The 12190-nt window shown below is 34.0% G+C and overlaps 2 protein-coding genes across 6 annotated transcripts; one reads left to right on the forward strand and one right to left on the reverse strand.

Moving 5' to 3' along the window:
• The first annotated feature begins 840 nt into the window (after positions 1-840).
• On the forward strand, positions 841-8002 carry LOC123211812 (kelch domain-containing protein 3-like). Of its 2 annotated transcripts, none has more exons than XM_044630721.1 (11): positions 841-1270; positions 1893-2042; positions 2344-2511; positions 2827-2979; positions 3104-3256; positions 3496-3660; positions 3863-4027; positions 6017-6206; positions 6315-6525; positions 7157-7298; positions 7444-8002. In XM_044630721.1, the coding sequence occupies exons 1-11, from the start codon at positions 1078-1080 to the stop codon at positions 7494-7496; spliced, it is 1743 nt and encodes a 580-aa protein (XP_044486656.1). In that variant the 5' UTR covers positions 841-1077; the 3' UTR covers positions 7497-8002. The 2 variants fall into 2 exon arrangements, with proteins under 2 accessions (XP_044486656.1, XP_044486658.1); XM_044630723.1 differs by having other exon boundaries at positions 1135-1270; positions 1882-2042.
• A 237-nt stretch (positions 8003-8239) lies between these two features.
• Positions 8240-10239, reverse strand: LOC123211813 (protein SPIRAL1-like 2). Of its 4 annotated transcripts, none has more exons than XM_044630725.1 (3): positions 10116-10239; positions 9128-9424; positions 8240-8530 (listed from the first exon to the last, which is right to left on the reverse strand). In XM_044630725.1, exons 2-3 carry the CDS (start codon positions 9398-9400, stop codon positions 8450-8452), a joined length of 354 nt encoding a protein of 117 aa, XP_044486660.1. In that variant the 5' UTR covers positions 9401-9424; positions 10116-10239; the 3' UTR covers positions 8240-8449. The 4 variants fall into 4 exon arrangements, with proteins under 4 accessions (XP_044486660.1, XP_044486659.1, XP_044486661.1 ...); XM_044630724.1 differs by having other exon boundaries at positions 9128-9432; XM_044630726.1 differs by having other exon boundaries at positions 9128-9405; positions 10116-10189.
• Positions 10240-12190: the final 1951 nt, after the last annotated feature.

Here is a 12190-nt window from a genome sequence, read left to right on the forward strand (position 1 = left end):
TGAACATTCTTGAGTAGCAGGCACCAGGTCCTGCAAAGAAACCAGGCAGACAACCCAGTCAGCTCGCAGAGCAAAGGGAAGGGGCTGGAGGCAGAGCAGCAAGAAACCTTAGAACCTGGAGGATGAGTAAACGGGCTAGAGAGGCAGAATCTGCAGAACAAGTGGAGGAACCTGGAGAGACAGAAGATCCACAGCCTGGAAGAGCAGCAGCTCAACTGAAAGGAAGCAAAGCAGTACAGGGCATTTGGATCAAAATAATTAAAGATTACCTTGCATGGTTTTATATAATTTTTTATTACTAAGGATAATATAATAAATAATATAAAAATAATATGAAAAATATCGTAAAATAATTATACCTTAAGAATATCTATAATATTTAAATAAAATAATATTTTAATATTTATTTTATATTCAATCAAACATAATGCTTTTTTAAATAATAATTTACAGTAATTTCATAAATAATCTATTATTTAAGTAATTTATTATTATTATTATTACATTTCTAGTATTCTTTCTTTCAATTAAGAATAAATAATGGAATTTGCATTCTTAATTAAGGATTGGAAGAAGCAATCTAATCTAATCTAGTCCACACATGGACGACTGGGTTGTGGTCTGGTACATGTTAATCCAATACCAATTTGGCACCAGTCTTCTTCTTTGACTTCCACGTTAAAAACCTCTATGGTCCCATCAATCTAAATGGCCCTACATCAAACCCTCCTCCCTCCGCCACGTGTCCCATCTTCCATTTCAACCTTTAGATTTGACCCTTTCTCTCCAAAGGTGAATTTTAAAACCTTAAAAAAAATTAAATAATTAAAGGAAAATCAAATCAAATCACTCTCCTCTTCACGTCTCTTGCTAATCAAGCCCTGACACATGTTTAATCTCCTTAATTTCTGATTATTTCATTTATTATCATTATTATTTTTTATTATCTTTATTTTTTTTGCATGAACTCAATTTCTACTCTATCCCCAAAAAAACACATTTTCTATCACTTTCTTGAGAAAAAAAAATATAAGTTTCTGAAACACTGGAGATTTTCCCGGTAAAGAAAATTGAAAAATGAGGTGGGAAAAGGTGCAGCTTTATACCCAACAAGCTCAAGAATATGCTTGCACTGAAATATCAAGTTCGGGGCCCGGCAAGAGATGGGGTCACACCTGTAACGCTATTAAAGGTGGCAGATTTCTCTATGTTTTCGGCGGTTATGGCAAAGACAACTGCCAGACTAACCAAGTTCATGTTTTTGATACTGGTACCTCCTTTATTTCCCCAGATTCCTTGTTTTCGTTTTTGGTTTTAATCAATTCTTTTATGTCATATTTTTAAGTTTTTAAAGTCTGCATTTGGGGTTGTGTTTCGCTTTAGGCGGTGTAAAAGATTGGACTTTTTTTTTTTTAAATTATGTGTTAAGTTTCTTATCGATTGGTTGATGTGGAAGTCGGTTGGCGGGATTTTTGTGGGGTTTGTTTTGTTGAAAAATTGGGTTTGCCGTTGGTATAATAATGCAATGATTGGTTCTTGGTTTACATTAGTTATTAGCATTAATTCTTTTGCGAGTCTGCTATAGAAGAATTTGTTAGGTTTATTATCTGACTAAATTTTGTGGGGTGTTGTAGATTACCTTGCCTTTTGTTATCACATATCTTGTCTTTTAATTCAAAGTAGGGTTTTATACACAGTTTCCATATTTGGAACTCAATGATTATTTACAACTTCTGCACATCACTAAAAATGTATGTTAATGCATAACAAGTATTCAGCTATATTTTCTTGATGGGTACTTCATTTTATTTCCTTCTTAAAAAAATGAACTTTTTCTATTTTCAGCTTTTGTATTGTTGCAAGTTCTCACATTCTAAGTAGCTGCTTTGCAGTTAATCAGACTTGGAGCCAGCCAATGATAAAGGGCATGCCACCCACTCCACGGGACAGCCATAGTTGTACTACTGTTGGTGACAATCTCTATGTTTTTGGTGGTACTGATGGAATGAACCCTCTTAGAGATTTGCATATATTGGACACTTGTGAGTTATTTCTTTAGTTGAAAATTTTTCATCTTTGATTTTGTCTTTTGTTTCACACGCTAATCTTGTACTTGCATTTCTGCTGGTCTATGAGTTGGCATAAATTGTTTAATGCTGAATTAGCTATTAGTTCTGCTATTATTTGTGATTTGTGTTAGACGAATTAGGAGATGAAACTGGATTTTTAAGTAATCTTGTAGATGCTGTAACCCCGTGGATTTACACTAAATCATATTTAACTAATCTATTTGTTTTGTAGATTTTTAGTATGACATGGTCATTTCTTTTAATCGTTTTGTAGCTTCACATACATGGATATCACCCAGTGTAAGAGGTGAAGGACCAGAGGCACGGGAGGGTCATAGTGCAGCCCTTGTTGGTAAACGGCTCTTTATATTTGGTGGTTGTGGGAAGTCTTCCTATACTAATAATGAAGTATACTACAATGATCTTTACATACTGAATACAGGTGGGTTTCTCGATATAGCACCTGTTTCTAAATTTTGCTAAATTTTATGCCCATGTTAGTTTTGATCACCTTGATCTGTAGTTTATTGCCTAATTTATGATTTTCTTCATTGGAGTTCTCATTTCCATGAGTATTATATCTAGGTGAACATCTAGAAGTACTCTTTAAGTGTTGACTTTTTTTTCTGTAATATTGGTGATGTTTGTAGCGAAGATGTAATTTTTTTTCTGTAATGTTCAAGATGGCTTAGTCTTTCATTGATGTATGTAGTGAAGAGAATGCTCCAATTCATCACTTTTTCTTTGTCTCTTGCAGAGACATTTGTGTGGAAACACACTACAACATCAGGCAATCCCCCATCTGCACGTGATAGCCATACTTGCTCATCTTGGAAGAATAAAATTATCGTGGTTGGTGGTGAAGATGGACATGATTATTATTTGTCAGATGTCCATATCCTTGATGCAGGTTTTAGATTTTTCTTATATATATATGTGGTTGATCAACAATTTATTGTAATTTTTTTTAATATATAAATTTCCATATCCAGTTTACATGATTGTAATTTTGTCATTCCTTTTTATTTTATCAGAAACTCTTACTTGGACAGAGCTGAAAACTTCAGGCCAGATGTTGCCACCTCGAGCTGGTCATGCCACGGTTGCGTTTGGAAAGAATTTATTTGTATTTGGGGGATTTACTGATTCCCAAAATCTATACGATGACCTCTATATGCTTGATGTTGGTATGTATGATGTACATATCATGTGCTTTACATGTTCTCATCAACAATTATTCTCTTGTGGGATAATATTGAGAGTTGTTTAATGCTAGCTTGTAATTATCTACGTTGGTATGTTATTTATAAGTTATCTGCTTGATTTTCTTTCCAGTGGATCTTTTAGAATATGCTTTAATTGTAGGATACAACTTTTCTTTTATATGCTCCATCTTGTCACTCATATCTTCAATCTTGCTGTGCAGATACTGGTATATGGACAAAGGTGATGACTATGGGTGAAGGGCCTTCTGCAAGATTTTCTGTGGCTGGTGACTGTTTGGATCCCTTGAAGGGTGGGGTTCTTGTATTCATTGGTGGTTGCGACAAGAGTCTTGAGGCTTTGGATGATATGTATTACCTATACACTGGTAATTCATAATCTTTTCTTTTTCCTTGAATTGTAATCTTTTATATATATATTTTTAATGATCTGTCAGTGAAAATTCTCCAAGTCTTTAAGAAAGATATCTTGTATATTAATGTCTTATTAGATCTCTTATCTAGATATATCATGGATTAATTATGCACAGATTTATCTTGTTGCTAGTCTTGTGTAATGTCTAATTCCAGGACTTGCAAATGAGCGAAAGTTTGAGAATTTATCACTAAGGAAGCAGTTGAAGTTAAAATGCCTGGAACAAAATCTTACTCCTGTAAATGACAGGGCTCTGGTTAGAATTGAAACGTTCACTGATGTGCAGCAACCCATGCCTCTGTCAAGTTATGGCCAGCCAAGTAAGGACCTTTATGTTATATCATCCTGCTTAAGAGATTAAAATTGTTGGTTCATATTCATCTATCCTAATGGCAACTGTAAGAGTTGGCATTAGACAACTTTTAGGGCAAGTGCCCCAGTTATTGATTTGTTATGTTCATTTGTTGATTGTATGAAATGTTATACTTCCAAAATTGTTGAAGGTAAACAAGTATAGTTTGCTATCTCAATGATGGAATGAAGGCTTGACTTCAAATTTTGCATTTACTTTTTCCTTTCTTGCATGACATATCTTCATACAGATAAAGTTCAAAGCTTTAGGTTAATGATGATATTTCTCCATTCTGCATATAATATTACAAGCTTTTTCTTTTGGTGAAAGTTCAAAATTTTCCAAGCCATTGATTTCTTATGAGAATCGGAAGTTGTCTTTAGTCAACCTCATATCTGAACTTTATCTGAAACAATTTAAGGAATAGGTAGAGAGGATAGTGGGACAGTATTTTCTGGAATACCGTGTTATCTGTTCCTGAAAATTTCTGTCAAATGTGACCTCCGATTATGGTTTTGTTTGTCTATATTAACAAATAGGCACTGAGAATGCTGCAGATATATTTACTTGAGTGAAATTTACTGTAAAACAAATAGATGATCTGTTTCTCTTGTATTTTTCTTAGTATCTAGGTAATGTTTCTTTTAGACAAGGTCATCTCTCCTTTCTGAATCTCTATGTTTATTCTTTTGCTGGTACTTTAATGTTGTTGATAATATGTTTGTTAGACATTTGTTCTGAGATGTCTTTAGATTCAAGGGTGCATCATGCAACAGAAGTAATTTTGTTATAAATTTGAGGATATATCTTTTACAAATTTATATATGCAATATTTTCTACTGTGAACACTGTGAGGGTGTTAGTAATGATTTTGCCAACTATGAGGCATTTGGTTGCTCTTAACGAGTTAAGTAATCTGAGGACAGATCATGCCTATAGCATAATTTGTGAGATTTCCCTGATAGGTCTTGCAAGATAGTAGGTTTGGACAGTGGACCCAAGTTTTTGGAGGTCAACTTTCCTATGATGCATTTACTATAAAACATTTTTTACCATTTCGAGATCCAAAGAAAGGATATCTTCTTTCGGTTTTGTTTGCAAGCAAAGTTTGTGGAAAATAGGTGTGACTTTCCTATGATGCATTTTACCATAATACATGTTGATTGAGATTCAAAGAAAACATTTTTTTAGTCAGTTATAGAAATTGTTTGTGATTTATTGGCTTATCTTTTCCTTTTATTTGTCTAGTAGATGGAGTTTAATTGAAACTTTTTAGGAGCTTCTTATTTTCCAATGTAAAAAACTAAATTTTTTATGTTAGTCAGAATAAGAAATATTATTAAATTCTTAGTGAAGTAGATGAAAAAAAAAGGAAAACTGCATCTAGATATTTTATTTAAATTGTGTTAAGTGTCGGAGATAATCAAACTTTAAACACTTAATTCACAGGCTAAGAAACAGTATATGAAACTTGAACTGGGAAAATCAGATGATAGAAAGCCCATCAGAGAGGATTTCCAAAAGATTTTGGAGGCTTTGTTGATGCACCTCTTCCGTTCTGCAATAGTTCATCTGTCAGGCTTCTTAACAGCCAAAGACTGAGAAAGAAATTCAAACATCTTAGAACTTGATTGTTCTAGTTGTATGTGTTCTTATCAATTTGTGTGTCTGTCTTGATGCTCTAAGCTACTTTTGTAATCAAGTGATTTGGTGGGTATGCTTTCAAGGCATGGGTTTCTTGATCGAACACTTTTTAGCATCTAAAAGATCAACTTCTTTTTTTCCGGTAATTAAAAAAAAATTCAACTTCTTGTTGATGTAAAACTAATCATTACATTCTTGTATGCACGGGTGTCTTACATTCAGAAGTTTCTTAACTAAAGAGCACAGTGGTAGCGTTGGTTAATTTGTTAGAGAGTTAAGCTGTGTTCTTGACTTTATTATTGTTTAATTACAGGAAGAGAGAGTTACCCAATATATGAAGCTGTTGCCCTACATGGAAAGAAAACATTTCAAGCTAAGGTTACTGAAAACCTCCCGCATGGATATACCATTGAAACTATTATAGATGGAAAACCTCTTCGTGGAATATTATTTGCAAACAAGCCAATCCCTTGTGCCCTCACAACTAATCATAATCCCAGTGGGTGAGAATATGGTTCTTTTGATACACCATTCCTTCAGTCATTTTTTTCCTTTTTAAAATTTTTTTTCACATTTGTGGCTTATGTCTTTTTATATGGTATTATCATCAGTAAAAGGGCTGCTGGGGAGGGGGGTTTTATGTTGAATGGTGATTGCAACAGCAATTCAAGAGCTTCTAAAATTGTAAAACATGATGCAATGGATCACAGACAAGAAGATGGTCTCACCGAGATGGAATTCACATCACTGGAGACAGTGACTGCTACTGCTGCTCCTGATATGAAAAATCTGCCACCTTCTGATTCTTCTCAGACTTTTAAGGTCATTTCTTTTCTGTCCCTTAATAAAGCACTACGAATATGCTTAAATACCAAGTTTATATCATAAATAGAAATGTAGTTTCATTGTCACATGCTGTGAGAGTGCTGGATATAAGCATTACAAATTTCCTTTTTGCTTCTTCCATGCCCATCTTATGGTGGAAATATTTCCGGTTCTTGTGAATTTTCTGGATTGATATTGCTCACTTATGATATATTGTTGTGTGACTATCAGAATGCATCTCATATGTCCAGTTTGAAACATTTCCACAATTGAAGGGGAAGTAGTTTGCTTTTGGGGGTTCTTAAAGTGGCTGCTCCAGCCATAGTTCATATCCTGAAATCAGTGGTTCCTTTTTTTTCTCTCTCTCTGAAACTCTGCTGGTTTTCCAATCTTGCCATAGTTATCTGGCCTAGCATGATACAGTCATTTCAAGGGAAAAAACAGCAGCATTTTATAATTAGTGTGATTAGTGATGGGACACAAGTATCCATGACGTGTGTTACAAGATACCTGGTTATTGTCATTGTTCATTTTGGCATTTATGAGAGTATCTTCTTGTTGTAAAAGGCTGGTCATGGTAAGCCTCTGAATGATTCATTTGTATTGACCTTTGCTTAACTTTCTACAGGAGCCAGTATGTCCAGAACCATCAGTTGCTTCTTTGAATTTAGACAACGATAAGACTACTGATATACCGAACTCTACAGCTGAAGTTCCTTCAGAGACAATTCAATCCTTAGAGGATTCTGCACTTATTTCCCCAAAACCAGGTGTGCGGGCATGTGCATTTTTTTATTTGGTGAATACCGTGTTTGCTTTGGGTCATCTGCACCCTAGAATCAATCATTTGAATGTGATATGAATGAATAAAGAATAGAATGATGAACCAAACCCCTCACCGTTTTGTGTTTGCAGATGACCCAGCATCCACCAACGAAGGACATGGTGATCCAGCGCAATCAATTTGAAAAGTAAGACAACCTTTAACTGTTTGCAATGACTGCCAAACAAGACTACAATACCAACCACAAGCCATTTGTACATTCAAGTTTCAAGTTGGTTACTTGCATTCAACCTGTCAGATACAGAATCAGCTAACTGGTGTGATCTGCCACCTGCTAACACTCATCCTTCTGTCATTTTACCAACCAATGTGCACTCTTCTTCTTAACTTAATTTACTAATTATTTTAAAGCCATGATTGACTAGTTTGTATGCAGTAAGGCTTTTTTTTTCCCTTTTCCGACTAGTTATCTTTTTTTTTTTTTTCCGATTAATGTTTAGGCAGAATGAGAGAATTCTATTGCTTTCAAGCAAAATACAGGGATCTGCAAATTATCAGATTCTGGCGTGCTTTTCCTACTCTAATGATATGTAGCTCGAGTAATCCTGTTTTTATGAAATTTTCTGTATAAGAATTTTTGTTGCGTGAAGGTACAAAAAGTTAGAAGCTTTTGCATTAGGTTTTTCTCTCAATAGCTGTGGTTATTGGCTATGGTTTTTGCTAGAAATGCCATTATACCTTGGTGGCACAAGGTGCCATGATATTTTATTTTTGTTTTCTGGTTAAAATTTTCAAAACTTATGTCAAAATTTTGGTGCACTCAATGGCCATCTGTAGACCACAGTCCGCTAGAGTCATCCCAGATCCTGTGAATAGCATTAAAAATTAACGATGAAACATGAAACGAAAATAAAGAACTTTGGTCAATTGTGAATAAGCAAAAGCCGAATTGAATACTGAAAGTTGTCGGACATTACAAATTTAAATTTTCGAGGTTAAAGCATTTCAGCACAAGCCATGTCCCCTCCAAGAAAAGAGTACCACTTCACAAATTCAGGTCTCTCCACTATCTACTTACATATTTAGATATTGCTTGCCTCAACTGCAAACGCTCCTAAACCTCAACAACCCGAGGTCTCACTTACCATCACCGCCGAAAAGGTAATTCAAGGAAGACCCACCGCCTGGAGCTGCATGCACCTTAGTTGTGGGCCGATCCTGTCAAAATGGAGTTTACAAAAATCACCCAAACTATGCCATACAGAAGTAATTTTCTGATTAGTGGAAAATATTAAAAAAATAACAATGCATCCATGAATCAAAGATTCAAAATAGTTGACGGCAGAAACAAATGTAAAACAAATAGAGCCTCAGTAGGTAAATTCTTCAAATGAATGTGACTATTAATGAGAACATATAATAAAATATTAGGTCAACCTAGGAAAATAATAAGAAAAGTTATACACGTAATACTTCTGCAGCTAAATCCGCAAAAACCTGCAGCCAACATTGGATATCGAATCCAAATCATCAATACAAAAGGTATACCATACAACTGCAGTCCTACTGAATCCTCTATTTACAATCCCGAATCTAAGTTGTGACAAGTAAAAACAAGCTGACCACTTGTACACCTCTCTTTTGTTTAAAATATCTAATCCATTCAACCTAAATTGATAATGGACATATTTGTGTAAAGTGAAAGTGTGTTAACTAATTCATAAGCCAATTACCGAATATTGATGCCTTTTAAATACCAAAATTTAGTGCAATGCATGTTTGACTTGCAACAAAAGGAAGTCAGTAAGATCATACTGTGAGGAAATTGCCACAGTTCTGGCCATCAGCACGGAAGTAGTTGTTAGCATTGTTCCCTGGAACCCCAGCCGGAATCTGCTTACCAGCATCTGCCAATGGCGGAGAGGCTGATGGCACGGCAGCCGCTGGTGCAGCAGCTGTAGGCTTTGCAGCGTCTGCCTGGACCTTAGGAGCTTCACTAGTGTTTGCAGTAGGCTTTGGGGCCTCTCCACTGCCAAAAAGGTAACCCAAAGAACTCTGCCCCCCACCGCTGCTGACTCCACGACCCATAATCTCTACTTTAGATTAAAAAACCTGAATTTCTTCATAAAAATTCAAACATATAGCAAAGCAAAACTTCAACCAACATTCAAAAGTTGATGCGCAAACACCACCAAATAGAAACATAGTCAAAGTCTCTCAAATGATATCTGAATAGATCTTACATGCAATCTCCAGGCATAACTCTTCACATATTTAACCGTAATCAACATAAGCATATTATAAGCAAATTTCACTTTTAAGTAAACACCAACCTTATACTAACAAAAACACATGCAAAATGCAAATATATATCCAGAAACTACTCATGCTAATGTAAAATCATTATAAGCTCAATTTCTAGGGTTTCAGCATAACAACCAAACAACTTTCATTTACAATTGAAAACAAGAAAACAAAAACTTCTCTCATGTTGAAAAGTAGAGCTCAAATTGGGGGCGAAACAGAGGATATATCCATATATAACCATGAAATTATGCCAAAAACAAAAACACAAACGTCACGTCATTATCAGATAATCTAATAATCATTATAAATCAACATCAAAATATTTATCTCAATGCAAAGATCTCTAAACTATTCGCAAAATGTAGCACACAAAAGCACCTGATCAGATGAGATACAAAAACAAAATAACAAGCAGATGAAAGTTCGTAAACCACTGTTTGGCAGTCGAGAAAGAAGGGGAAAAGGAGCGAGAAAGTTAAAAGATTTTTTTGCTCACCTGCTGATGCCTTGCCTGTGGAGTGTTTGTGCTGTTTGGATCAGATCTGAAGCTAATAAGAAGAAGAGAGGGACTTTATTTATTCTACTTTTTAAAATTTCGTGGGACCCAATGCTTTTCATTGATTGGTGCTTTGAATGGGCATCACGGGCGGGCCTTTAGATATTTTTCAAAAAAATTAACATACCGGACAAATTTTGTACTAATTTTGAGCCGTTGATCTATTTTGAAACCGTTTAAGTGTCTCTCAAAATTTCTCATGGATCTTTTCAAAAGTTAATAGCCGTTATAGAATTTAAATTTTACCTAATTCTTTTAACTATTCACTGTGAAAATAATTTGTATATTTTGCATTAATCAGTTTGAAATTTCAGGACTATTTAACCAACTTATTAATATATTTCAAATTTTATTTAGCTTATTTCATTCATTATTGTCTAATTATATTTGGGTTGATCTCCTTTTAAATATTGAATTATTTTTATTTTTATTTTCTACCCTAGAGTTAATCATTTTGTAACTGGTTTGATTTAGACTTTAATTGATTATTAGAACAATAATCTCAAAATCAGTCAATATCATATAATAATCCTCTATTCATGATCATGGTGCATTGACGTGAATATGTAAGACTTTTCGTTACCAACTTATGTATGTAATTTAATCATACACAAAATAGGTTACAGTAACGACGTTAAAAATTTATTAATGAACTTTAACATCTATTACGATGTAAAATAAAAGCAAGAATACTTAGACAAAGTATGTTTATTCAAATTGTTTACGTGCTTCAAAATTCAAATTTCTTTATAAAAGCAAGCTTTGGAAGCATAATCAAAGGGGAAAATAAAAGATAGGAGTTTAAAGGAAAGAAAGGAAAGAAAATATAGTGCAAGTCAAAGCTCAAAAGTTCAATAAATATTATTATTCTCATCAATTTTTATTGCCTTTGTTCTTAAATCATATCCTTAGAGAGTAAATATGAATACTCTTATGTAATCACTTTAGTAAATATAAATCTCGATAGAGCATGAGGGAATCTGGGAGTCCAGCTTGAAGGGGTATCCTAAAATAGGATAGGAAACCCCCAAGTACACTTTATTTGTGGTCGTAGCAAGCGTGCAAGAGATCATATTCAAGATTCTCGATGTGTTCCTTGCTCATGCTTCAATTCTCTGCCTAGGAATTCATGTCCAAGTTATGCATTTTGTTAAGTATTCGCCTAACCTTTTACAAATGGTATGCTAGTGTATTCGATAGGAGGTCCTCCTTTTAACGTCAAACTATTAGTCATATTTCTCATTAGTGACTGATACATGTAATTTTGAGTACTACATGAGATATGTTATGATAACTATGTTGACTATCCATTAATAAATATAAATATCCACTATTTTGTAGAGCAAGTAAAAAGTTGGACTTGAAATAGTTTTTTTAATGTGGTTTGACTTATTGCTCGAGAGTTTATATCTACGATAATGACATTAGTGATTCTGAGAATGTGGTTTGACTTATTGCTCGAGAGTTTATATCTACGATAATGACATTAGTGATTCTGAGAGAATATTCTGATAAAATATGTATATAAAGAATACTATAAAGGGTTTTGAAAAGAATGAAGTCTTGAAGAAAATTGTTGGATTCTATAAGATATTCTCATCTAACTTATAATGAAACTTATCAAACCTAAGGTTGAAAATAATTGTTTTCTATCATAGGTTGAAAGCAAGTAGATTTGACCCAAAAAAATGTTTTATGTGATTCAGTCTGATGGTCGAAAACCTACATCTACAATTATATTATTAATTATAATAAGACGTGTTTTGAGAAGAAGTTGATTTTGGATAAGGGTTATAGCAAAAATTTTATAAGGGCCTTTTCATCTATAATAATTCTTATACATAATATCTCTAGTGTAGTGATGCGCTCAACTTGGTCTCCCATTTCCTCTGTATTACATTCAAAAAATGTATTGGAGTATTCATAATTTGAATATGAGTCTCAATATTTTTTCTTATTCTAATTAAACTAAAATATAGTAATTCATTAATATCGTGATTCTTGATTTGGTAAGA

The sequence above is a fragment of the Mangifera indica genome, chromosome 3 (genome assembly GCF_011075055.1).
Source record: "Mangifera indica cultivar Alphonso chromosome 3, CATAS_Mindica_2.1, whole genome shotgun sequence".
In the NCBI taxonomy this organism is placed as follows: domain Eukaryota; kingdom Viridiplantae; phylum Streptophyta; class Magnoliopsida; order Sapindales; family Anacardiaceae; genus Mangifera; species Mangifera indica.

Bases quoted from the DNA above. Each gene is read 5' to 3' on its own strand.
- LOC123211812 (XM_044630721.1), top strand. From the start codon at position 1,078: ATGAGGTGGGAAAAGGTGCAGCTTTATACCCAACAAGCTCAAGAATAT. The intron at 2,512-2,826 runs GTGGGTTTCTCG...TGTCTCTTGCAG, and splicing joins TCTTTACATACTGAATACAG to AGACATTTGTGTGGAAACAC. The intron at 3,661-3,862 runs GTAATTCATAAT...GTCTAATTCCAG, and splicing joins TATGTATTACCTATACACTG to GACTTGCAAATGAGCGAAAG.
- LOC123211813 (XM_044630725.1), bottom strand. From the start codon at position 9,400: ATGGGTCGTGGAGTCAGCAGCGGTGGGGGGCAGAGTTCTTTGGGTTAC. The intron at 8,531-9,127 runs GTATGATCTTAC...CCATTTTGACAG, and splicing joins ACTGTGGCAATTTCCTCACA to GATCGGCCCACAACTAAGGT.